Source organism: Rhinolophus sinicus, linkage group LG10 (assembly GCF_036562045.2).
Source record: "Rhinolophus sinicus isolate RSC01 linkage group LG10, ASM3656204v1, whole genome shotgun sequence".
Classification (NCBI taxonomy): Eukaryota; Metazoa; Chordata; class Mammalia; order Chiroptera; family Rhinolophidae; genus Rhinolophus; species Rhinolophus sinicus.
The window spans coordinates 79878234-79905944 of NC_133759.1; the positions used below are offsets into that span (position 1 = coordinate 79878234).

At 39.0% G+C, this 27711-nt stretch overlaps 2 protein-coding genes across 14 annotated transcripts in view; one reads left to right on the plus strand and one right to left on the minus strand.

Moving 5' to 3' along the window:
* Window positions 1-27711, minus strand: part of KLHL3 (kelch like family member 3) — a 260598-nt gene that overhangs the window by 177876 nt on the left and 55011 nt on the right. For 4 of the 13 annotated variants that reach the window (XM_074313572.1, XM_074313569.1, XM_074313571.1 and 1 more), the window contains exon 3: window positions 20212-20325. The exons of the other annotated variants lie outside the window; for them this stretch is intronic. The gene's annotated coding sequence lies outside the window, so the exon portion shown is untranslated. The remainder of the gene's footprint in view (window positions 1-20211; window positions 20326-27711) is intronic. 13 annotated transcript variants of the gene reach the window in all.
* LOC109451765 (neuropeptide Y receptor type 6) lies at window positions 2904-10648 on the plus strand. Its single transcript, XM_019740234.2, is given in 4 exon segments — window positions 2904-3752; window positions 5902-6065; window positions 8697-8865; window positions 8867-10648. Coding segments are annotated over 3 exon segments (1377 nt in total). The 5' UTR covers window positions 2904-3752; window positions 5902-5985; the 3' UTR covers window positions 9995-10648.

Below are 27711 nucleotides of genomic sequence, written 5' to 3' on the forward strand. Positions count from 1 at the left end.
TATATTTTTACAAAAATAGAGCTATTTACAATTCTAGGGTTAAAGATTCATCCATTGCCTATGTCAACAACTGATATCACATATGTTACCGAGTTTCCTCGAAAATAAGACCTAGTCGGACAATCAGCTCTGAAGTGTCTTTTGGAGCAAAAATTAATATAAGAGCCAGTATTATATTATATTATATTATATTATATTATATTATATTATATTATGTTATATTATAAGATCCAGTCTTATATTATAGTAAAATAAGACCGGGTCTTGTATTAATTTTTGCTCCAAAAGATGCATTAGAGCTGATTGTCCAGCTAGGTCTTATTTTCAGGGAAATGCAGTATATGTGGGCCTTCATGTATGAAATTTAAGAGTAACGTGAATTGTCTCATACTGCAAAATATTCGTCAGTTGTCATGGAACACTGTTACAAACACCAACCTAATTTCTGAGTAGAACAACAAAGTGAAATACAAAGAGAAACAAGAAAATAGTTAGCAGTACTGGGAAATAATTCATTATGGAAGAATCCATTGCAATTATGCTAAGTTAATTCATTTGTCTTTTCTCTCACCTAAGAACTTTTGCCATTCAAATCCTCTCCATATTCCAAAGCAATGTCCATAACCAACATCAACAGCCCAATAACCTTTGTGGCATTCAGAAATAATCACCTTTTGTTTCAAGGGGATAGAGCAAGTGATGGAGAGAAGCGTATCTGGGGCCTGAATAGTGTTAGTCATTAAATATCTGGATTACAAATTGGAGTCTGCCAGTACGGAGTGCTGGATCCCTAAAGACACATTTTTTTTTTTTAAGATTTTATTGGGGAAGGGGAACAGGACTTCATTGGGGAACAGTGTGTACTTCCAGGACTTTTTTCCAAGTCAAGTTGTTGTCCTTTTCAATCTTAGTTGTGGAGGGTGCCGTTCAGCTTCAAGTTGTTGTCCTTTCAGTCTGAGTTGTGGAGGGCGCAGCTCAGCTCCAGGTCCAGCTGCCATTGCTAGTTGCAGGGGGCGCAGTCAACCATCTCTTGCGGGAGTCAAACTGGCAACCTTGTAGTTGAGAGGACGCGCTCCAATCAACTGAGCCATCTGGGAGCTCAGGGGCAGCTCAGTTCAAGGTGCCATGTTCAATCTTAGTTGCTGGTGGCACTGCCCACCATTTCTTGTGGGACTCGAGGAGTTGAACTGGCAGCCTTGTGGTTGAGAGCCCACTGGCCCATGTGGGAATCGAACCGGCAGCCTTCGGAGTCAGGAGCATGGAGCTCTAACCGACTGAGCCACCAAGCCGGCCGACACATTTTTTTAATGTTTGTGATATATGAGTCCTCTAAGTACAGGATCCAAGGTAGGGGCCCCTCTCGCCCAGGTCTTAAGGTGGCACTCTAAGCTTATTATGTGAATAGATCATCTAAGATCTACTAATATCTAAGGAAAAAACAATTAATTCAAGCAGGTTAATCATAACAGCTTTTCTTTTTTTAAATGCATATAATGAGAGTGATATTTAACAAAGTCAAAAGTCCCCTACAGAGGTAAAGACAGCTGCAGCTGGGTGAGAGAAAAATAGAAAGCCTTTCTTTACCAAACGTCTGGTATAGTCTATCACTTGTCACATGGATGACTGGGACTTTGAGTTTGGACACTACTAAAATTTTTCAAGATGCTCCTCAATCTTGATTTTCCCTAAATTGGTAAAAGTGTGGGCTCAAAAAATCACCTAATATTTTAGTTTGCATTTATCAAGGTATATCAGATCAAATGTGGTTTATAACTAAAATACATACAATTAAAAATAAAGCATATAATGAGAGAGAAAATATCAAGGCTGCAAGGGCTCTGGAGAGACGGGAGAAATCACAAACTTAGTTCTTTCTTTGGATACGTTTATCAACTACATTGTCTGCTATCTGAGCCTATTAGCCAATGAACTAACTTTTGCAATTAAAACACTGAATTCTAACTGAAGCAAACAAAACCCCAATGTTCGCTAACTTTTATCACCAGTAAGTACAGCACAGGATTATACCAAACATCCCCTAAAAAATTATAAAACGACTCTGATTTCACCATTTCTCAATTTCTCATACTCATTAGACTATCTTTGGTTAACTTAGATTATATACTTCTACTAACAGAAAATAAAAAAAAAACACATAACTACCACTTACTGAATATCGACTATGTGCTATCATCATTAAGCTTCAAATTAATCCTGCCAGATAGATGGCAATATTCACCTTATAAAAAAAAAAAGGAATCAAAAGCTCAGAGAGAAGCTCAAGGTGACCCAGCGAGGCAATATGGGAGACTCTGGGTTCAGAGCCATGACTTAGGCTCCCTCTCAAAATCTTCACCACCATCCCAGAGGACTAAGAGGATCTCTTAGTATCTACCAATCCTGAGGCCACCGCTAGTGTCCGCCAGTATTTTATGTATGGAAATAATATTTGTTTTTCAATAAGCCCTGTAGTCTTCCAAATTTTGCTACTCTCTATACTTCAAGTACAAACAGGTAAGTAATGGGGATACACTACAAGGTGACTGGGTTAAGAAGAGGTATGGTCCCTGAACTCCTTTGACCACATTTACTCTTCAAGTTCCCACAGAGGAGAAGATTGGCTGCCACTCCTGTAGTCCACAACCCCTTCTGCCCTGCCACCTACTCTACCCAGCCTAGCAAAGGTCTATAAAATACATATATGTAATTTCAATGTTGTTGACTGCCTGAGAATTTTGAGTTTTTATGAGTTTTGTGTATTGGGTGAGGAAATAGAATTAATTCACATGGCTTAGTTCTAAAATCTGGGGTTCCATCACTGAATCCTTGGGCTAGGAAATATTCCAAAATGTCATTAGGCTATCCAGTAAGTGATGCCAACATATCTTCAAACACCCTTTATATTCTACAACCTTGTTTCTCAAAGCCTTCAAACATTTTCACTATAAGGAAATATTTCTTATATTTAACCTAAATCTCACTTTTTCAGTCTTTTGTAACAATGAGAAATATTCCCCTTCTTGTAAAAATTTTTTAAATACAGAGGAGGGCTTTTCAGTTCCCACTTTTATATAAGCAGCTCAGTTGTCAATTTCAAAGTGGGTGATGAAAATCTTATATAATAATCCACACTTTCCTGGGGAACCTGGGGTTAATTTTAATTTTAATATCATTTAATTAATATCATAAGTTATAGCAAAATTAGGAATAAAATCCATCTTTTAACTGATAATAAATTCTCTAAGAACAATTACTAATGTTTACTAATAATTTTACAGGAATAATTAACTCAAATGTCTGATTTTGGCAAAGCAATTTTTTAAAAAGTAAAATATATATACATGTGTGTCAGAAAATGCCAGATTTTCAAAATGCCCTCTTATTACCGTTGCTATAAGATGACTGAAAGTGACATTTTGAACACATCTTTTAAACAGCTCCATCTAATATCACTGCTGCTGAAATTTCTGACTCCTCCCTTCTGGCTCTTCAGTGGCCTCAGATCCTACTGGATTCCAGACCTCAATCTTCTGCGTGATAATTTCAACTCTAAGGAACAGCTTCTGAAATGATGCCATAGATTTTTGTTGGACAAATAGGCCAAAAAGGGAGAGGAGGATGTTGTGACTTGGAGAGGTGGCAAATATGTCATCTTTAGACAGAGAAATAAACTTAAAAAAATAATCATGGAAATGAAGAAAGAAAACACGTAGATGAAAAGAACAGCAGTACAGCTAGAAAATTTCCAACAGGTAAGAAACTGGGAAACAAGCCTCTAAAATGCTAAAGAAAAATCTTGCAAACGTGTTTTTCAAATGTTTATTTCATGTTAAATAATCCAGTTTTAAAATATGCGAAGATTATTTTTTATTTTCAGTTATTATTTTTATTATTGGTTTCAGGTGTACAAAACAACATAGTGAAAATATGTAAAGATTATTAAAAATTAAAGCTGTGGTGCTTTCAGGCCTAATTATACCAGATGTCTTCTTGCTTATGTGATGTGTGAAACCACCCCGTAGTTTTACAACGCCCTGTTGTAAATTATCAAAAGAAATAAGCAAATGCTAGTATTGGCACAATGGGGTTTTAATTACTTTTTGTTTATTTGTTTGTAAATAAACTTAAAAATCTGGTATACTTATTTTCATTGGCAGAGTTTAGCTCTCCATTCTTGACACATTTATGGTGTTGTTATTTTAAAGAATTATAAACCTCAACATCCCTATAATGACAAGCTCAGTCATTAGCGTTCACAGAAAATTAAAGCCAATTCAGACAACCTGTGTTGGCTTGATTTTAAAAGTAACTATTAGATTTTGGGAGATGAAATGTATACATTTTCCACTAACACTTTATATGGTCTCAGGCAATTGTCACGTTCAAGGAAAAACAGATAAACATCTGCAGCAGATAAAATCAAAGTACATGCCATAAAAGAACAGATGAGTCAAATGTTACACTCAAATCTTGAAAGACAGCACACACTTCTGCAATAGATAGACATGAAATTTTATTTTTCAAAATAGGTGAATAGTTGAATAGGGTAAGGAATTTGCATGACGTGGAATAACCAAGCCAATTACACTTTTTAATAAGACTGACAGAAGAGGCTTTTGTTTTTTGATGCTTCTTATGGTTACTTAACATACTACTTTGTTCTCACAGAAAGCTGTAAGATGCATCTTTACAGAGATTCTAGTTCTATTTGTTCTCATGAAGCACAAATGATTAATTTAACTGATTTTTTAATGAAATGATAAAAAATACTAGAACTATTACTTTGTATATTGTTTAGAAAGTAGAAGTCTTATTCCTGGCTCTGCTACCAACGACGCAACAATGAAAAAGCCAGTAGGTCTTAGTGGCCAGTGACTTATTTGTCTACTCTAGATAGAATAAAAGTTTCATTCCTATCTAGAGTACAGGACAGCTGTAGAGATCAAGTAAGACAGCCCACATTGTCAGCATTTAAATTCTTGAGTGAATTAATGAATGGGGTAGTACTTTAAAAACCATTAAGCCCTAAACAAGTGTGAGACGTTGTTTCAACACAGCCATAGAATCCATATTCCTAGAGGTTTAAGGAAAAGAAGTGAGGGTTCTACTGGGGGATGCTCTCAGTGTGGTCCTGCCCTGTTTTGGGACCCTCACATACATACTTGGGGAGTGATGATACACAAAATTTCACTTTGCACAGGCCACAGACTCCCTGAAGTTACATGAGGTGATTTTTTTAAAATATAAAACTCCCTGAAGTTTTTTTTTTTAATATAAAAGAAACAGAAAATGTTCTACTCATATGCTTTTAATACTAAGAGCAAGAAACACAGAAATTTATTCAAAAAATATAAAACAGGAGGCAGGAAAAAGAGCAGAAAGAGCATGGAACTCTCTGAGAGCCAGGAGACTTGGATTCTGGTCCCAGTTCTGCCAGTAATTAACTTCAAAGCCACAACATCTGTCACATGAGAGGGTACATTAGAATACCTCTAGAGTCTCTTCCAGGTCAAAACACCATAGCACCAAATGAAATGTAAAAGATAATCTAAAATATGCTGCAGCTTTTTTGTGTTATGGACAATTAAAGGAAGAAACAGAAGAGAATGAGACAGATAGACAAAAAGAGAGGAAGACAATGAGAGGTAAAGAAAAAAACACAGACACCAAAGGAAAGATACACATGAACTCTACCCCTAACGCTATACTCAACCAAAAAAAAGTTGTTTGAATAGAGACATAGAAAAGGACACGCACTAACAAAAAGACATTCAGATACAGAAATAAACATGCATATAGAGACTTTGGTGGAGTAATGCTCTTATTTTGTTCATCTCGCAACTTTTAAACATAAAACTATCAAAAAATGTGTAATGTAATGTTTTACTTTTACGTTAACAGGCATAAATGGAGCCAGTTGAAGGTATGTGCCTCATGAGCTAGATACAATCAAGTTGAAGGTTGAAGACTGCCTGTCTCTGCCATATGCTAATCATATTTGGGGGCAAAATATCACTTGTAATTCGAGATCTCACGTCCTTCATTTCCAACCAAAAGAACCAAAGGTAAACTTTCCTAAAATAGAAATGTATCCTAAGATTTTTTTTTAATCAAGGCTTAACATTATTTTACTTCCAGATAGGCAGGATTTACTATTTTAACTTAACAGTTACCAATTATCTAAATGTAAATCCCACATTGCCAGTAAAAGCCTTTATTGGGGATTTTCCTGTTAATCTTCTCTGTACTGGATAATGTAACTCCAGCATTCCCCTTTGATTCCCTCCCAGATGAGGCCCATCTGACCTTCTGGCTTTTCTGAGCTTCACACCTCTACAGCAACTTACAGACTGGGGCGCTAATGTGTACTTTGCTATTAGTCAGCACAGGGGAGAGTGGAAGGGTCTCTAGGAAGTTGCAGACCTGCTGTTGCAGGATGGTGAGTGAATCCCATTCACGGAGCCCAGACAACCCATATCACTGTGAATGGGCAACCAAGGGTTCCTGATGTTTATTCCCATGTCTCTTACCAATCTGCTAGGAACTCTGCAAAACTGTATGAATTTCCACATCTGTAAAGAGGAAACCATTATTCAGATCTATCTTTGCAGGAGCCATAGGAAGCTTTTCTTTCTTGTAGACAATAAGAGCAAGGAAAGAAAAAAAGCATAAGACTCTGCGGTTTTGTTTTGCTTTTAGCTTAGCTCTTGGACCTTTCTGTATTTTGGTTTCTTGTCTACGAAACGCAAAAAAAAAAAAAAAAAAAATCCCACTTCTTTCCAGCAAACTTGATGTTGGAGACATAAATAGTGCAGCAGATAAGAAAGCACTCATAGCTCTCTGGAGGTTGGGGGTTAGGTGAATTCAGTTCAAATGACTGAAACATTCAACAAGGATAATAACACTATGAGCACGTGAATTTGCAGTGTTTAACAATTTATACGATGTTTTAAATGTATTATTTCATTGATGCTTATACCGAGGTATAAAATAGGGAGGCCATTTTAAAAATTTCACTTTAAAGATGAAGAAATTGGGGCCTAGAGAAGGGGACTGACTTACCCAAAATCAAACAGCTAGTTAGCAGCAGGACATGTCTTCTGACAGAAAGTCAGGTGCTCATTCTAGCCTACCAACCTGTATATGTAGTGCTTGCCATTTCCTTTTCATTCCTTTCTTCCTCCAACTGAAGTTTGTTTGGTAGAAGGTCTCTACTGAACAACCAAAGCTTTCTATTTCTTATTTACAGCTCTAGTCCACTGACTGTCATAAAGAAATTAAGTCTGCCTTGACATTCCCCTTCAACCTGTGAACTCTAGGTCTGTGGAACCTCTGAATCACCCAAGCCTTAAACCTTCACAGCAAATACCACCGTTTTTAAATTTTGCTCTTTCTACTTACCACTGCATCACATCCAAGCTACAGATCAGTTCCTTGGGTCTTTCTTTATAAAATATACCGTCTTTATCAACAGTTTCTATTCATCTGCAGTATTTTTATGGTGTTCCTCACTGTGGTATCTATTGTTAAAACCACAACAGACATCAACAGGTATTCTTAAGGTGATTTCTTTCCAATAAGAATTTGCTAAGCCTTTGAACTCAGAAGAATGTGAGAGCAGGCCAGGGTAATTTCAAACAGCAAATAAACGTTTGTTCTCTTTCATTCCTATTGCTCAGCTTCCTTTAGCAATGTTATTCATGTTGTTTTCCTCAAATTTCTAAAGAATAAACCAAGACAATGGGGTGTGTTTTTTTCCTCTGCCTCTTTCAACGTGTCCTCTTTGGGCCAGAAATCTCAGCACTTAGAATGGCGGGGGAATGATTCATTGTACCTGTTGTATATCCCGGTGTGAATAATTCCACTGAATACGACCACCCTAAGCCATGCTGAGCAATAGGACCAGGGCCTCCCTTTCTCTTGGAGGTCAGAATAAGGGACCCAGAGGGCGGGGGAGTTGGAAAACGCTTTCTAAACAAAGTTAATTCTGAGTAACAGCCCACTAGGCCCTGGCTACCTTGCCTTGATCTCCAGAATCTGAGCAACGTACCCATAAACTGCCTGAGCAGAATATGCCTTCAGCTCGGGAGTGGAAGAAGTACAAAGAGGAGCCGTAGCTACTCCACTGCAGGAATGACCTGTGATTCTAGCCCCCGGACTGAAGGCTGTAGACTACCTCTGGGCAGTGGCGCTGACACATTTTATTCAGCACACATATCCTGAACACCTACTATGTGCTCTATGTTGGGGCTGAGGGACAGATTCAGTTGCGTAATCTCATTTAATCCTCACAACAACTGGAAAAGACATTGTTTATCCCCATTTTACAAATAAGAAAACTGAGCAGAAAGGGTACCTGATTTATGTCCAAGTCATACAGATGTCAAGTGGTGGTGCTCCAACTGGAACTCAACTCCCAACAGCACTTCTGGCCTCCACCGCACAGCACACACACAAGACACAGTGTGACGGGGATGGGAATGTGTACATGGGCTGCCTTACACAGTTAGCAGAATGGTGTCCATTTCCTTACTCATTAGCTCTATGCTGATGGGACAAAAATAGCACCTTGGGAGGACGGCAAGGACAGAGAGAGACCCTCTGGATATCTCTCTATGTCCACAGTGTTCCAACTATAGAACTGTTCAGGTTTAAGAAGTTGCATTAATATTCTGGGTTATGTTTAATGTTTTTAGGATTTCAAGAGCATATTCAAGTCATTCATGCATTTCCATCAAGCACAAAGATCAAGGAAGATTAAACCCTACTAATTACTCATTGGAAGCCTCAGAGCAAAGTACTTCCCAAGAACTGATGGTCAAAATATCAATTCATAATACAAGTAAGCTTAGAAAAACTTTCTTACAACCCTGACAAAATGGAACTTTCCCTAAACCATCCAGCATCTAACAAAACCAATGCAAACAGCAACAACTCTGCATTTTTCTACTTTGAGTCCTGTCGACCCCCTTCTCTAGCCTTGCTCCTATTACTCATAGCCTATATTGTGGTCCTAATTGTGGGCCTTGTCGGAAACCTCTCTCTCATCATTATCATCTTCAAGAAGCAGAGAGAAGCTCAGAATGTCACCAACATACTGATTGCCAATCTCTCTTTCTCTGACATCTTGGTATGTGTCATGTGCATCCCTTTTACTGTCATCTACACTCTGATGGACCACTGGATATTTGGGGATATCATGTGCAAACTCACCTCCTATGTGCAGAGTGTCTCCATTTCTGTGTCTATATTCTCACTTGTGTTAATTGCTGTTGAAAGGTATCAGCTGATTGTACACCCTCGTGGCTGGAAGCCCAATGCGTCTCACGCCTACTGGGGTATCACACTGATTTGGCTCTTTTCCCTTGTGCTGTCTCTTCCCTTCTTCCTGTCCTACCGCCTCACCGATGAGCCCTTCCACAACCTCTCTCTTCCCACTGACCTCTACACCCACCGCGTGGCCTGTGTGGAGAACTGGCCCTTCAAAATGAACCAGCTCCTCTTTACCACGTCCCTATTTATGCTCCAATACTGTGTCCCTCTGAGCTTCATCCTCATCTGCTACCTGAAGATTGTCATCTGCCTCCGCAGGAGAAATGGAAAAGTGGACAGGAAGAGGGAAAGTGAAAGCCGGCTCAATGAGAACAAGAGGATCAACACGGTGTTGATCTCCATCGTGGTAACCTTTGGGGTCTGCTGGCTGCCCTTGAACATCTTCAATGTCATCTTTGACTGGTATCACGAGGTGCTGATGAGCTGCCACCATGACCTGGTATTTGTAGTCTGCCACTTGGTTGCTATGGTTTCCACATGTATAAACCCTCTCTTTTATGGCTTTCTCAACAAAAACTTCCAGAAGGACTTAGTGGTGCTTATTCACCACTGCCAGTGCTTTACATCTCGGGAAAGATATGACAATATTGCCATCTCCACTATACACACAGACGAATCCAAGGGATCATTAAGATTGGCTCCTACATCAACAGGCATCTAAAAATTGTTAATGCTTAATATTAAAGCCTTTGCTGAACGGGAGATGGAGAGGTATGGCTGAGGATAGGGCAAGATGCATAATGAAGAAGCTAGAACCAAAAAAAGAACAACTTTATGCTACTCAGTTTTGCTTTAGGACAGACCTGTCTGAGTCATATATCACATACACACACACACGCGCGCGCAAACACACACACACCACCTCTTTTTTCTTAGGAGACTAACTCAAACCACTTAGTTGCCATCATTTGACAGTGAGAAAGCAAGGGAGGCAAGCAGCATTGACGGCTGGGAAGCAAAGTTCCCAGATACTATTATTCAATGGAACATCCACAAAAGTTATTGCTAATGATATGCCTAATAAAAACAATGCTATACCTCCTTAGTGTTGAAGCAATTTCACTTGAAGATATGGATATTGAAACATTCAACAACGTAACTATTCAATTAATTAGCAAAGTCAGAAAGCTCCCCCCCATAATTTATTAATTAGCTAACAAAGTAAGTTTGGATTGAAAGGTAAAGGAATGGTTTTAACTTAACATTTAAAGTAACTATTGTAATTATAACTAATTCCAATGCCTGAATCAGATTCTCTAGTTTATGATAACAGCACATTTTCTTCACTAACAATGCTATTAGCACCACTAGAAACGGCCACAAATTCTTTTACACTCCGATTATACTAGAAATCACATTAATTATCTTGTTAATGGCCAATGTAGATAGAGCTTTCATTTCAAAATGCCTTTTTATCCTTAATTATTTATGTATATTAAGTAGAGGTCATTAAGACTCTATCATTGGGTCTAAGAAATGCCACCAATAGCACTTTTATAATTACTTCCAGATTTTTTAAAACCTTTCTTAAACCTTATGACTTAAACATTTAAAAACTATTCTTCATCCTCACAGAGTTCTTATATAGAAGAATCAGATAGACTGCTTTCATAAAGAATATTCAGCTACTGTTCAAATAGCCATTAGCTCAGTGACTTCTACTAAATCAGGACCAGCTTTATCTCTTCCAATAAATGTCCCTTATACTATTAAATTTGAACTACAGCTGACTTGTATGTTTAAAATGTAACTGTATTTCTTTCTTTCTTTTGAATAAAAGGTAATGTTTCTCTGAATACCCGTGATTTTTCTATTATGTTTCTTCTTATACATTAGCCCTCATGCTTTCCTCTCCTGAAAGATCTCTTTCTCTCCTTCTCCTTCTCTTTCTGCCACCCTCCTTTTCTTCCTCCCTCCCTCCATCTTTTCCTTCTCTTCAGAATTTCTATTCTTTCTGTTATATCATTTTGGGAAAATGAACAACAAAAGCACTGCAAGATACCAAAATGAAATAAAATGTAACAGTCTCATATTAGCTGCAAATAAAAACTTTTATCTAAAAACCAATTTCAAATGGTGTCCGTTTAAAATCCTAAAGGTACAGGACTATAGCCCCTTCACCCAGAAAGCAATCAACTCCCTAGATACTTTTCCTATCTCTTCTGACAGATGGTGATTAGCCCTGTAATTAAGACCAGTAATACCAATGTAATATTTTACTTACTTGGTAAAGATATATTGATTCTAGTTTCCGTTACTAAAATGATTCTGATTAAGTGACTGAAAGCAGGAAAGGGCTTTCATCAAACTCTAATAGCACCTTTTCCCCTCACCCCCAGAAATACACCCAGTCTCCTCTAACCCTGGTCCCAATCCTAAACATTCAGAAGAGATTTCCAAACTATGATTAAATATTACGGTGTTCTTTCTGGCTTCATGGTAAGGGCTATTTCCTTCTACTATAAAACTGTTTTATCTTTTCTTCTAAACTTTTCTTGAGCTTTAGTGAAACAAAAGTCACTAATGATGTAACTATCAATAACAGTCGTTCTTGTGTTTATTTTTACCTCAAAAAAGTAGTGAATTAAATGTACTTTTCAATGAATGTCTATATCCTTAAGGGGCTTACATTCTGACAAGCAGCAGAGCACAGGAGGTATAATCGAAATTACTTAAGAAGGTATAATGGAAATACAAACCAAGTGTTGTGGGGACCCAGTGGGGGATAAAACTCATTTTTGAGAGGAAACAAGGGAAGTCAACCTGATTTCCTGTTATTGCAGTGCTTGTGGATGGTTCACACCAATATGGTCTACTGTTGAGCCACTTGGTGAGTGAAATAAGGCCTCATTGTCTCACTTGCCTCTGCCCAGTTGCCAGGTGGGCCTATATTCTCCCTTCTAGGAATCTATCTGAGATCAAAACTTCATGATGTTTGACATATAGCCCTAGAAACACAGTTTCTTCTAGTCAGTGCCTCAAAAGTCTGCTCCTCTATCCCCTGACCTCAAATCGTTTTGGATTTGAGAGTAATGTCTCATATCTTCAAAAGTTTCCAGACTATTAGTGAGATTAATAAATATTTATGCCCTCAAAAATCAACAAATTAACTATTCTGAATGTGTCTGTCCAGTGAACCAGAGCTGGATGAGAAATGCTAAACACAGCCTTGCAACAAGTCCCTTAAGTGTTCTCTCTGCTTATTTCTGAGGCTCCCTCAGGAGTAATACCCAGACAACGTCTAACAGAATCAATAACATAAATGATACAAAATAAACAATACCCAAATATGGTGTCAATGTGTATGGTTCCCATTTTTTTGCAATGAAAAATGTGGCATTCTGAAAAAGGCAGAAATAAGTTGACAAAGCAACATGCATCGGGCTTCAACTCAAAGAAGCTGCACCCGACTCAACTGAGCAGGAACAGCATAGTTCATCAGCCCAATGAAGAGGCAGTCTCCCTTCCTGCAAGCTTTGTTTTCTGTAAAATAATAAATCAAGAAAAATATATTAAGTTCTTACTATGTACTTAACACCTTATTAGGTACCGGAAAAGTGTAAGGCACAGCTTTAAAGAGTTTACAATGTAACAGGCTTTAAAGAGTTTACAATACACCAGAGGGGTAATTCCATGTCTGGGTTTTGAAGGCTTTCCTTCTGGCTAGGTTGAAAGCTGCCTAAAGGAAAGTTGTGAGTAATTGAAGGCCGAGTTAATATCAAAGGAGGACTCAATTTATCTTTATACCCATAAGTGACAACATACTGGGGAAGAGAGTAGGACATATACTAGATGAAGGGGCTAGGAAGAAGTATTTCAAGACTGATATGCCCAGGAATTCCTGAAATCCTCCCTGAAGTCACCTATGCAACACAAGTGCTCTTGCAAGAAACTGGAGAGAGATGACCACGAATACTTCCAGTAGGCTAAGGAAGGCCCCTGTTTCGTGCCCAAATCAAACTCCTTGTTGAAGCTAGAATAGTGCTTTCCCTGTGGGAGAAGTGAAAGGGTATGTGGTGCTGGTGATGGGACCATGCCTCTTACATGTGGTCGTTGACTGGTTCCTGCTATTCTCTATTTTATGTAGATAAATATCTTCTTCTCAACTAGACTGAAATTTCCGAAGCCATGACCTACAATTTTTAGTCCTTCTATACTAGCCCCCGATTGCCCCCTTAAAATATTTAAGATAGGACTAGACAAGGAAAAACCATTTAACACATATAGATTTTAAAAGTTATTTCTTAAAAAAACAAGCTAGGCCGTAATTACTTACTGAATGCCTGAATGTTTTCAAACCTACGTTTTATTAATTATCCAGTGACAGTATAAAGACACAATCCTAATTACACAAAGATTATAGTAATGTCAACAAGCTGCCAAATCCTGAGTCCTTCAGGACTCAGTATCAATGTTTCCGAACAACCTCTCCTGATCCCCCAGGGCTGTTAGGAACCCCTACTCACTGCTCTCATAGCACCCCGTGTACACCTACCACGTAAAAGCACGAAAGCCTATTACCAGACATGAGCTCCTTAAAGGCAGGGACTGGGTCTTGAGTCGCTGTAATGGCTCCAGTGCCAAGTATACCATCAGGCATAAAGTGGGGGCTCAAGCAATATTTACAAGCGGTAGATGCAGAATAAATCTGGGATAACAAATCTTTGCTTGGAAGTGGTGTGTGGACCTGAATAGTAAATGGGGCCTAAACTCCTAGGACTCAGTACCTGAAGAAGCAGAATGCCAAATTCCACCTGCAGTCAGCACTCAGGAAATCGGCGCTGACAGGAAGACAAACACAAACGCACCTTGGTCCCAGGGTAGGCTCAAGGGCAAAGGGCACTTTCATGGCTCAAATGTTATTTGCCAATAAGAGTTGTGCTAATAAGAGTCAGCTAACCGGGAAGATCCTAGGACTGGAAGAAAATGCTCCGTTAACCTCCAATTAATCAAGGTGACAGGTTTTTGGAGCAAATAGCTTTTAGGAATGAAAGGCCAGTCTTCCAGGGCAAACAGCCTCCAGGACAGTGGGTCACATTATGACTCTATTAGAAGCAAAACCAGACTCTCTATAAAAGGCCACGGCAGGGAAGAACTTTGTCTTTTTCCAATTCTTCTCCACTAAGGAAACATAAAATGTAAAGCAAAAGTTGTTGAGTCATTGATTGGAAAACTCCTCATCCTGGGATCCCAGAAGATCCGGGGTCACAGCAACACGAGTCCTTGACTCCTAGACACCGTTACCACACTGCAGTCTCCTGCATGATTCAAGTTTTACACCTTTGTATTTGCTGCATTTTAAAAACAAAGACGTGTGTGTGTGTGCGTGTGTGTGTACACGTTTTTGCGTAACACTTAAAAAATGTCTGAAAGGAAATATTCCACAATGTTAACAGTGTTTATCCCCAGGTGACTTTTGGGTGACCCTATCTCTATTTCTTTCTTCCTTGTTCCATCTTGCCTTCTAACTTCCCTTTCTCTGTCTTTCTTTTTGCCTACTTATCTGTATTTTCTAAATATTCTACTAGGAATGTGTATTATTTGTATAATTTTTTCAAATGGGTGAGAAAAAGATAAAAACTTTAAAAAAGAAAGAAAGAAAACTGAGACTCTAAAGTGCCCGTCCATGAGGCAGCTGTGGTACAAGACGTCAAGAGACCCGGTGTGGCGTAGAGTTTGGGCACACTGATTATCCTTCCTAAGCTTCCAGTTCCTTACTGTAAAATGCATCACTCATTCAATAAGTATTTTAAGCACTGCCCATGTGATTAAATACAATAGTGAGCAAGCTTGACATAATTCCCTGCCCTCATGGAGTTTACAGTCTATCAGAAATGATACTTATTTTAAAAAGTAAATTGGGACAAGTGCTATAATCAAGAATAATGTTTTATGAAGGCACTTAGCAGAAGAAATTAACCTGTTTGGGGGAAGAACAGGCACAGGAAGTAGAAAGGGAAGCTTTCTGGAAGAAATAATTTTTAAACTGAGATCCAAAAGATGATTAGGATTTAGTCAGGCAGAGATGAGGCTGGTTATGCTCTGAACTTCTTTTTAATTCTGTGTTCTAAGCTGTGTTACTGAATCAGAGTCCAAAGAGCCATCTGTCACTCATCTTGTCCCTCCACTCATTAACTCACTTAATCCTAAAAATATTCTTATAGGTAGATAATGTTACTCCAGTTTACAAACGAGGAAACAGTTAAGCAAGTTGCCTAAAGTCACACAGTTGTTAGTGCTGATTGGTCCAGCTTAAAAGCCCATCCTCTTTCACTCACCATTCAACTATCATTTCTGAATACCTGTCAAGTTCTTTGCCAGACATTGCAGAGAAAGAGAACAGTAAGACTGGGTCCCTGCCCTTGAGGAATGGACTGTTTGAGGACTATAAGAAATCCAGGCAATTACAACATGGTTAAGTGTTTAGAAAGAGGCACAGTGGAACTATGCCTTTGCATCAGAATCGAATTCCCTAGCTCCTCCAGAAAACCCTGAGGGTACCTGATCACTGACAAAAATTATACAAATCAGTAAATTTGCAAAGCCATAGCTGACTGGCACTGACCAACAGCTCTGTCTGCTAAAGCACTGAGTCCTGCCAGTCTGTTCAGATGAAAACCTTCCAGGGGAAGGGGTATCCAAATGGTAGCCATTCACCCTACTGCACAGAATAAGTATGCTCTCAGACAGCCCTAACTGAGGAGGAACTTCAACTGTAGCATTGTGGGCTCCTAGAGAGAGAGAGAGGTACACGCCTGGCGTAACCATGGAACACTTATGAAAATTTTCAGTCAAAACCCCTCCTTTATCCATATGTCTCTGAAAAACACCCTATCTCACTGATTTCAGAAATTGATTTTTTTAAAAAAAGTACAAAATCAGGATTTCAGAGTTGATCCTGGAAGAACTTCGGCCAAGGTGCTCTCAGAAACAGATGTTAAATCTCATTTGGGAGCGTAATAAAAACACCTAGCTTAGTAGAATGAGCCTGGAATATGGCTGATTAAGTCGATAATTCAGTGGAACCTAACTTACAGTATTGTGCGGAGGGACCTCAATTCCTCCACAAGCAACTGGTGGGAAACAGTTCACAGATATCAGATATTTACTCATCCTTCTGAGAGGCCACAAGGAGCATCCACTCGCTCATCCATTCGAACCTACCATAAAATTGTCTCTGGCGTTGGTGGGACATGGACTGTCAAACAACATCCCTAGAAGCGAGGAGCCTTCATCCCAACTTTTCCAAGGACTTATTTTATAGCCCTAAGCATGACACTTAACCCCTCAGAGACTCAATGTCTTTTAAAGAACAAAGTGATAAACTGGACTTCATCAAAATTTATAATTTCTGCTCATGAAAGACTGATAAGAGAATGAAATCCAAGCCAAACTGGACGATAATACCCTGTTTCCCTGAAAATAAGACCTAGTCGGACCATTAGCTCTAATGTGTCTTTTGGAGCAAAAATTAATACCCGATCTTATTTTACTATAGTATAAGACCCAGTATAATATAATATAATATAATATAATATAATATAATATAATATAATATAATATAATACTGGGTCTTATATTAATTTTTTCTCCAAAAGACACATTAGAGCTGATGGTCCAGCTAGGTCTTACTTTCAGGGAAACACAGTAGCTATTAGGGAAAGCTAAATGAAAATCACAAGATACTAATTAGTACACATCTGTCAGAATGGCTAAAATTAAAAAGACTGATACATACCAAGAGTTGGCAAGGATGTGGAGGAATTGAACCCTCGTTAGCTGCTGGTGGGATCTAAAATGGTACAACCACTTTAGAAAACAGTTTGACAGTTACTTAAAAGTTAAACAGACAACTATTTGATCTAGCTATTCCACTTCAAGATGTTCACCTAATAGAAATAAAAACATATGCCCATACAAAGACTTGTACATGAATGTTCACAACAGCTTTATGTGCTGTTAATAGCCAAACCCCAGAAAACAATCCAATGTCCATTAACAGGAGAATGAATAAACAAACCATGGTATATTTATATAATGGAATACCATTCAGGAATAAAAATAAATGAACTATTATTGACAAAGGCTAAAATATGAATGACTCTCAAAGAAATTACACTGAAAGAAACCAGACCGAAAAAGAGAGATAGAGTACGTACTTCATACCATTTATATAACATTCTAGAGAATGCAAATTAATCCATAGTGACAGAGAACAAATCAGTGGTTGTTTAAAGATGAAGGGCAGAAAGGAGGTATTACATAAGGACATGAGACAACTTTTAGGGGTGATGGATATGTTAATTATCTTGATTGTGGTAATGGCTTCACACGTGTATACGTATGTCAAAACTTATCAAATTGCACACTTTAAATATGTGCAGCTTATTGTACATCACTATACCTGTACCTCAATAAAGCTGCAAACTTTTTTTTTTCTAAGAAGAAACATAAAGTATTCACTCCAACTCAAGTCAACAAACATTTATCAAGCATCTACTCTCTGGCAAGAACTACGCCAGACACAGGAGAGGCAGAGACAGACAAAACAGGTTCTCAAGGCTTTCAGCTTCCAGGGAAGAAGCTTTAAAGCAATTTCATGCACACACTGCATTGTCACCATCCTCTGGGGGAGGGATCACCAAAAGCTCTGACAGTGAGAGGAACCAAAATGTACAGCATGGATCAGTGTGAACTCTCTTCCCTCTCTCCCCCTGAGAATTCTCAACCCCCAAATTAGGAACATTTTTCTACATTCTCTCATCTCAGAACTTCAGAATATCAGCGCTGGAACAGTTTATATGGAGTATTAAGGCTCAGAGGGGAAAAATGACTTGCTACTATGTTTCCACGAAAATAAGACCTAGCCAGACCATCAGCTCTAACGCATCTTTTGGAACAAAAATTAATATAAGACCCGGTTTTATATTATGTTATATAAGACCCAGTCTTACATTATATTAAAATAAGACTGGGTCTTATATTAATTTTTGCTCCAAAAAACGCATTAGAGCTGATGGTCTGGCTAGGTCTTATTTTTGGGGAAACACGGTATCCACCACAAAGCTAGTCAGTGGCAGAACTAAATCAAGAAGGCTGGCTTCTGACTCCTGTTGAGAAATATTTTAGGAGTAAATTACATTATAACAATATTTATTCTGAGCTGAATTTAGCAATTAATGACTGAGGATTCTCAAATTCACAGAGATTTCACATAAAACAGAGCTGGATGAGCTAACTTTTTCCTCCATACTGAGTCTTCAAAGCAATTCTAGGGACAACCAGGATCAGAGCCACTAGAACCTCAGCCTCTACTGCTGACCGTCGATTTATTTTACTGTCAAGCTTTCCAGATCAATTTTCCTTCTGCTAAGTCACCACTCACAGCATTCTCAGGTCAAGGGGTAGACATAGAGAAATCTTAGCAGATAGCAGCGTTTGTAACACGTGATCCCCCCAAGACAGAGCATAACACCCACAGAGATGATGAGCAACCTGTTTATTCCTTCTTCCTTCTTCTCCTGCTTTATGACACACACCTTGAAGCAATTCTATAGTCACTACTGCCAGCTAAATCCACACTCTCACTTATCCCCTCTTCCCAGGTCTACCCCTACAACTCATTCACTCCACTCCCTGGGGGTGAATACAAGCTTCTTCTAATCCCAAGAAAGGAGTGAAGAATAAGGAGAGAAATGAAGCAGGGTGTATATACCAGGGGAGCCAAAATAATGATACAAGTGGACACTTTGGTCCACAGTTGCTCAAGCAGTAGTTCACCGTCATCAGAAGTGTCTGGGCGCTGATGGTAACCACTTTGAACACCTCTTGTAATTGCAGAAGTCAAACGTGAGTTGTATGCATCTTTTGTTATCGGTATATCTTTAATATTACAATTTTAATAGTTTTTTTCCTTTCTTAAAATGTTGATACATTTTTTTGGCACTCTCTGCATTTGTCAGGAATGCCTAGTATGTGCTATGGTTACAAACAACACCAAATCTCTCAGGTCAAGGTCTGGGATGAGGGGGGAGTTCTGCTCATATAATCACTCAGGGACTCAAGATAATGAGGCTCCACCATCTTGTAGTTATACTATCTGGATTACATGACCTTCTCACTTATTAAGGCAAGGACACGGAGAGCCAGAGTCTCATACCAGCAATGAAATGCTTTGGTCTAAAAGTGACATGAACATCAATTCCACTCACAGCTCTCTGGCTAGTTATTCACATATTCCCACCAAAATGCTAGAGATGCAGAAATATAATCCTCCAGTGTGCCCAGATATGGGTGAATAGCAGAAGTTTCTACCAAACAGATCTGGGGTTACTGGTAACTTAATTCAGATGGGTTAGCCTGTATCTTGTTCAAAGGATTTAAAAAGGCTTTATACTATCTCCTGATTATTGTTCTTCATTTTCTAAATGAAAACAATTACAATTCTATCATTATTTGATTATCATTCTGTCATTTTTCATTTTCTGAAGTTCTGAGGATGACAGGTTGGCTGACAGGAAGCCTTGACTCTTCTCATGAATCGCCAGTTTGCCCTGGGCGACCCCCAACTTTGGGGCTCATAGAAGCGCTAAGTAATTTACAAAAGCATTACTTTACAGCTTCTTCCCAGCGCAATGAAAAGGCTTCTTTCCATCCTAAGTTACTTCATTTTGTCCTGACTCTTACCTTCTTGGCACAGCACCCATCTCACACACATTCCTAAAAATGGTCAAGAAAAAGATGACTGAAATAAAATTCACTATTCTTGAGTCTGGGCCAGAAAGCCAAGACAAAATGATCAGCCATTATGTGTTTTAATGATCTACGCTATGTATATTTCAATGATCTTGTATTTTAAAAAAGCAAAGCAAAGCTCACCTCTTGATCTTCCAAGGTGGCCCTTCCATTCCAATTAAGACAGTCATTTATTTTGTCCATAGCATATGGTCACTGCGGTTTCCAGGCCTTTTCCTATGGTGCTCTTCCTCTGGTCTGGAAAGTAACCAGTTTTGATCCATAATTTCCTTCAAGGTCTAGTCCAAGACTCACGCCCCCTAAAGAGCCTTCCCACAGCAGCACTGGTTCACACAGCCAGGAGCCCCCAGTCTTCGGGCCCCCTCAGCATATGCACAAAGTCATCTATTCCTACCGCCCAGCCTTTCTCTAATTCTACGCAGAGTACAGCCTATCCCTAACAAAACTGTTAGCACATCACCCACAGATTCAGGCCCTTCCATCTCTTGACTCTCCCTGAGAGTCCAGCATGGGGCCAGATCTACTGGCTGAGTGAGGAAAAAATTAACTAGAGACTTTCTATCAGCTAGAGAAGATTCAACCTTCAGAAATTACCCCAATTCCTCAAATCCTGGTACATAAGAGGACTGACAATCCCTTTGTCCTATTAATCTTGCCAGAGTGAAGAAATTAAAGATTAGTATTCAAGAAAGAAAATGAAAATACTTATTCTTTATCTTCTCATGCGTTTACATACAGCACCTTTTTTCTTACAAAGCCAACGAACAGCATCACTGTTTACAATTGCTCAGATCTGAATAATAACTCATGATTTCTGTGGTTAGATGTTCAGATTGCTTTAAAGTTTTCCATTATTATAAATGACACTTTAATAAAACTTTGACTGTATTTTGGATTATTTCCTTAGAATAGATTCCTGAAAATGGATCTGTCAGGTCAAAGGTTTTGAACATTTTTATTATGCCTGACACATATTATAAATCCATGATGAATTCTTAAACACCTTTTGGCCCGAAGATATTGTAATTCTACTGCTAAGAAATGGAGTCCCCATATGATAAACATTTTTAAAGGCAGGCAGAATAGTAAGAAATAGACAAGAAAACAGACTCGGGTACCAGACTGCCTGAGTTCAAATCCCAGTTTACCACTTGCTAGATGCATGGACATAAACAAGTTACTGAATCCTTCTAAGATGATACACATAAAGCATAGGGTCTGGCACATAGTGAAGGCTCAATAACTGTTAGTCATTATTATTGCCTTCAGATTACCTAAAAGAAGATGAATCTATAATTCAAAAAGCCAATAACTATCCACAAATAATAGAATAAGAATAAGCATAAAACAAATACCTAAATAAAACTCCTGTACCTAGATCATTAAATAAGCAGGTTCATTTACTGTGAATACTATTTACATCATTGTGGTTATTAATTACATATAAGTAAAAATTAAGTACCATCATATTAAGTACCTATTCTCTTTAAATCCTCTATATATACTGTCTCATTTAATCCTCACAACACCCCTGTATGGTGGTAGCAATAATAACAACAACAAAAATAACTAATCCTTTCCAAGTGCTTATTACTGTGTTTCCCCAAAAATAAGACCGGGTCTTATATTAATTTTTGCTCCAAAAGATGCATTAGGGCTTATGTTCAGGGGATGTCCTCCTGAAAAATCATGTTAGGGCTTATTTTCCGGTTAGGTCTTATTTTCAGGGAAACACGGTGTGTATCATGCATGGTTCTAGCTAATAACATTATTCACTATGAAACCTATGAAGCAGGGCTTTTCATTTTACTATTATCCTCATTTTATGGACAATATTGTCAAGATACACAGAGGTTAAATAACTTGTCCAAGATTACATAGCTAATAAGGTAGATACTATTATACCCATTTTATAAATAAGAAAACTGAGACTTAGGAAAATTGCCTATAAAGGTAAGTAACTGGGGCAGGCTTTCAATCAGTATCTGTTGAACTCTCAAGTCCACATTCTTTTTTTTACCACTCTGCCACCTTTATGTGGATTTTCTGTACAGAGAACGCCCTATACAAGCTAGTAAATGTTTAAAGCTGGCTTCCCTCATTCTTGCCTTCTGCCACAGGCCACAGTATAGTGAGAATGGTCTCATTTTAACCTGTACCTCTGAGAAAAATATAATTGGGAAGTCAAGCCTAACACAAAAGCCAATATACTGAAATGCAACCCTTAAAACAATTCTTGATCTCTCCTGAGGCATTATCTGTTGCAATTCTCCTAGCATGCATACTGAGACCTTCTAAGGCCTCCCTTTCAAATACTTGGGGAATCCTGATCAGATGCTTCTGGTATCTCTTCTTCAAAAGATTTTTCAAATATACAGAGAGGTCTCCTATTTCCTTCTGCCTCAGAAAGCCCTCAAAATTCTCACCACTGGGAAAAACAAAGCTGCCTCAAGCCTCCCAAACACCTTGAAAATACTCACATTTGCCAAAGGACTGAACGCATAGGAAGAAACCTGGATTAAAGTCTTAATGAACTGATTGTTTAATCTTGGACAAATTATTTTTCTTCTCTCTGCCTCAGTTTCCTCTTCTGCAAAATGAAGAATTGGATTAGATGATTTGCCAGATCCACTAGAGCTCTGATTCAAGGATAAAAATGAAAGTGAGTTTGGAGTTGATAGCAATGAAATCCCAGGAGGGCAATGGTTGTATAAAAGCCCAAAGCCCAGAACAGGTTTGCAACCATTAATCCAAACCTGCCAGGGCTGGTTTCACTTCAACAGTAAAGAAAGTGCCCTGGGATTCTAATTTAAGAATCTGAGTCCTTTGATTTTCCGTTCAAGATGGTAGAGTAGGTAAACATTATGCGTACCTCCTCTCACGACCACATCAAAATTACAACTAACTACAAAACAACCATCATTGAGAATCATCTGAAGTTTAGCTAAACTGAAGCCCTACAACTAAAGACATACAGAAGAAGATACCTTGAGACTAGTAGAAGGGGCAGAAATACAGAATGCATTGGTCCAACACCCGCGTGTGACCATTAAAAACTGGAAGGGACATTTCACCTGCAGACATCACCACCAAAGGAGCAAGGGGTCCCAGCCCCACACCAGGCTCCCCAGCCCAGGGTTTCAGTGCCAGAGAGAGAAGTCCCCATAACTTCTGGCTGTGAAAACCGGTGGAGATTGTGGCTGAGTGAGCTGGAAAACGGCTGCAGTCTCAGGTGCTCCTCTTGAAGGGCCCATGCATGGACTTACTCTCTGACTAACTCACTCACTCTGAGCTCCAGCACTGGGGCAGCAGCTCGAAGGGCTCCAGGGATATATGGGGAGGAACTGAGTTGTCTGGCTTAAGGCAAGGGCTGGAGGGGAAGATTTCTCCAGCCGGAGGAGCTGGTGGAAGTCACTGTTTCTTTGTTGAGCCTTCCCCCTCCCAGTATGCAGACACAGGTGGCTACCATATCTGAGTCTCCATCAGCCTGGCTAACACTGTTTGTTCATCCTGCCCTGGTGATTCTGAGACTCTGCCCCACCAAACTTTCAGGCACACCCAAGCTGTTTCCAGTGGCTTTTCCGTACAAACAGCCTGCCTTGGCTCACGCTGCAGACTTTCCTAAAATCTCTCAAAGGTTCACAAAACCCAAACAAGCAGCATCTGGCTTTGGCGTGTCCTGTACCTCTGGCTGAGCAGCCCTAAGTTCAACACTAGTGACAGCCAGCCTTGGTTTGTGGCTTGGTCTCTCCAGGTACCGCCAAGCACAGCATAGGCGGCGGCCATCTATAGATTGCTTTGTGGCTCATGCCAGGTGGCCCCGAGCAGGACACAGGCTGTAGCTGAACTTGGCCTGCACTGGTCCCCTCCTAGGAGGCTCCAGGGCTGGCATACCCAGTGGCCAGCTTCAGACCAAGCCAGATCATCAACCAGCTGCCCAAGGGTCAATCCCTCCCATTGAGTTGCAAACAGCAACCAAGGCTCGACTACTACAGGAGGGCACACACAACCCACATAAGGGACACATCTGGAGCACCCAGCTCTGGTAACCAGGGAGACTGCACCACTGGGCCCCACAGGACACGTAGTACATAAAGCCACTCTACTAAGACCAGGAGAATAGCAGCCCTACCTAGTACATAGAAGCAAACACAGGGAGGCAGCCAAAATGAGGAAACAAAGAAACATGTCCCAAATAAAAGAACAGAACAAGCTCCAGAAAAAGAACTAAACAAAATGGAGACAAGCAAACTACCAAGCACAGAGTTCAAAACACTGGTTATATTCAATGATCTCAGGGAGAACTTCAACAAAGAGATAGAAAACATAAAAATGGAGATAGAAAACATAAAAAAGAACCAGTCAGAAATAAAGAGCATATGAAGAGTACATTAGAAGGAATCAACAGTAGATTGTGTGAAGCTGAATATCAAATCAACAATTTAGAAGATAAAGTAGCAGAAAACACCCAATCAGAACAGCAAAAAGTATCCAAAAAAATGAAGACAGTTTAAGGGGCTTCTGGGACAACATCAAGCATACCAACGTTTGCATCATAGGGGTACCAAAAGGGAAAGAGAGAGAGAGCAAGGAACTGAAAACCTATTTGAAGAAATAACTACATATCTATCAATGGACAATAACTACATATCTATCAATAATTGCTTTAAATGTAAGTGGATTAAATGCTCCAATCAAAAGACTTAGGGTGGCTGAATGGATAAGAAAACAAGACCAATACATATGCTGCCTATAAAAAACTCACTTCAGATAGAAAGATGTACACAGACTGAAAGTAAAGGGACAGAAAACAGTATTTCATGAAAACTGAAATGGGGGGGAAAAGCTGGGGTAGCAATACTTATACCAGACAAAATAAACTTTTTTTTCTCAAAGTGTGTTTCTTTTTTTTTTTTTTTTCATTTGTTGTATCATTTTACATGTGAGTCACATTCTTTTTGTATTAGTTTCAGGTGTACAAAGCAACATGATGATTAGACATTTACACTACACACAAAGTGATAACCCCCCCCCAAGTCTACTATTCCTCTGACACCATACATAGCTATTCCAATACCATTGACTATATTCCCTATACTGTACTTTACATCCCATGACTATTTATATTTTTAAATTATAGTTGACATTCAATATTATTTTATGTTAGTTTCAGGTGCTCAGTGCTGTGGTTAGGCATTTATATAATTTATGAAGTGATCCCCCAATAAGTCTAGTATCCATCTGACACCATACTCAGTCTTTACACCATTATTGACTATATTCTCCATACTGTATTTCACATCCCCACAGACAAAATAAACTTTAAAACAAAGGCTATAACAGGAGACAAAGAAGGACCTAGTAACCCCACTTCTGGGTATTTACCCAAAGAAACCCAAAACACTACTTCAAGGGGACATGTGCATCCATATGTTCACTGCAGCATTATCTACAATAGCCAAGATATGGAGGCAACCTGGGTGTCCCCAAATGGATGAATGGATAAAGAGGAAGTAGTACATATGTACAATGGAATATTACTCAGCCATAAAAAATAATGAAATCTTGCCATCTGCAATGACATGGATGGACCTAGACGGTATTGTGTTGAATGTAGTAAGTCAGACAGAGAAAGACAAATGTCATATGATTTCACTTATGCGTGGAATCTAAAGAACAAAATAAATAAACAAATGAAACAGAAACAAAGTCATAGATACAGAGAACATTTTGATGGTTGCCAGATGGAAGGGGTGTTGGAGGTGGGTGAAAAAGAGGAAGGGATTAAAAAGTACAAATTGGTTGTTACACAGTAGTCATGGGGATGTATGGCATAGCATAAGGAATATAGTCAATAATATTGAAATAATTATGTATGGTGTCAGATGGGTACTAGATTTATGAGGTGCTAGATGGGAAGGGGGTTGGGAGCAAGGGGAAAAAGGTGAAGGGATTAAGAAGTACAAATTGGTAGTTACAAAATAGTCATGAGGGTGTAAAGTAAAGCACAGGGAATACAGTCAATAATATGGTTATAACTATGTATAGCGCCAGGTGGGTACCAGACTAGTCAGGGGGATCATGTCTTAAATCATATAAATGTTTAACCACTATGCTATATACCTGAACTTAACATAAAATAATATTGGATGTCAAAAAGAAAATCAGTTGACTGAATAAAATACCTTTGATCCTGCCTATGAAGTTTCATATTCAAATATAATATGAAGCTATTTATTTACATGTATTTTTATATTGTTATACATAATTAAAGCAATGGTATTTATATTAAAACATATTTTTAATTAGTGTATAAAAAAGACTGTGAGTCATTTGATATCGAGTTGAAGAATTTGGTGGAGAAATGTAGGTAGTGGTAAAGGAATAAATCCTCTTCACCTTTGCAGAATAGAGCAACGCAGCATTTTTATTTTTTTTTCTGTTAAACACAGGAGCAAAGATAGGATCCTGCTGCCACCTTGTGGCACACTGGGCAGCTTAGAAAGAAGGTTTCCTTCACCTGGGTCCCCCAGTCCAAATCCCCCGCAGGCCACAGCCTCCTCCAGCCTTACAGTTACAGAGCTGGATAATTCAAAAGACATTTTCAACTCCGTGATGTCATTTCATTCTCCCAGCTACTTTGCAGAGCGGTGGGAAGGAGGTGTAACTCCATTTTACCCCAGAAGAAACCAAAGCCCAGGCAACAGGACATGGCTAAGGTTACATAATTACTAACTGGCATTCAGGACTTGAACCCACAACTCCTGACTCTAAATCAGGTGATTCACTCACTCTACTAGGTAGAGGTGGGGATGAAAGAGGTTTAGGTATGCTCTAGGCCTAGGAATTTGAGAGGGAGGCTTAGGAAAAGGAAAATCAATTGTTTCTGCAGACACACCCGGCCACAGGCCACAATCAGGCTGCCCGTCTACAGAAAACTGTATCCAGATAAGCCTGGATTCCTGCCTTCCTGTTTTGTACATTCTTGGTTAACATTTCTAGGCTTCTCCAGCTGCTCTCCCTGTCTCTGCTCCCCAACCCCAGCCTACTCATTGGGGCTCAAGACTTATTTATAGCTAACTGCTGAAAACCAAATGGATCCCAGACAAGGGAGCCAGAACATCCAGAAATCATTAAGAACTGCTAGGAGTGCTGCTCTGTCCCTGGGTTAGAGCTCGTAATATTTTGTGGCTCATCCCATAATTTTTATAGGTTTTGATGGGAAGTCTAGTTGGCTTGTCCCATAAGGTCATGCTCACTGAAATAAGGGACAATGCTGGAGTTATATATAATTTACAAACTGGCATACAGGAATGACCTAAAATTCATCTGAGAATTTCCAATTTCTCCAAAGCAATCACAACTTTTTTATATAGAATTGCAAAGCCTGAACCTTCCACCACCATAGCTATTCTTTTAGTTTCATTCATTCATTCTTTCATTCATTCATTCATTCACTAAACAAGTAGAACACATTCACTAAATGCGTAAAGCACTATGATAATCCCTTTAAGAGTTTGCTGCCTAGTGGTGAACAGAGGGAAATAAGGAGATAACATGTGAGATATACGTATTAAGTGATTGGGGGCCAAGAGGGAAAACAAGATTTCCTTCTGGCTGGGG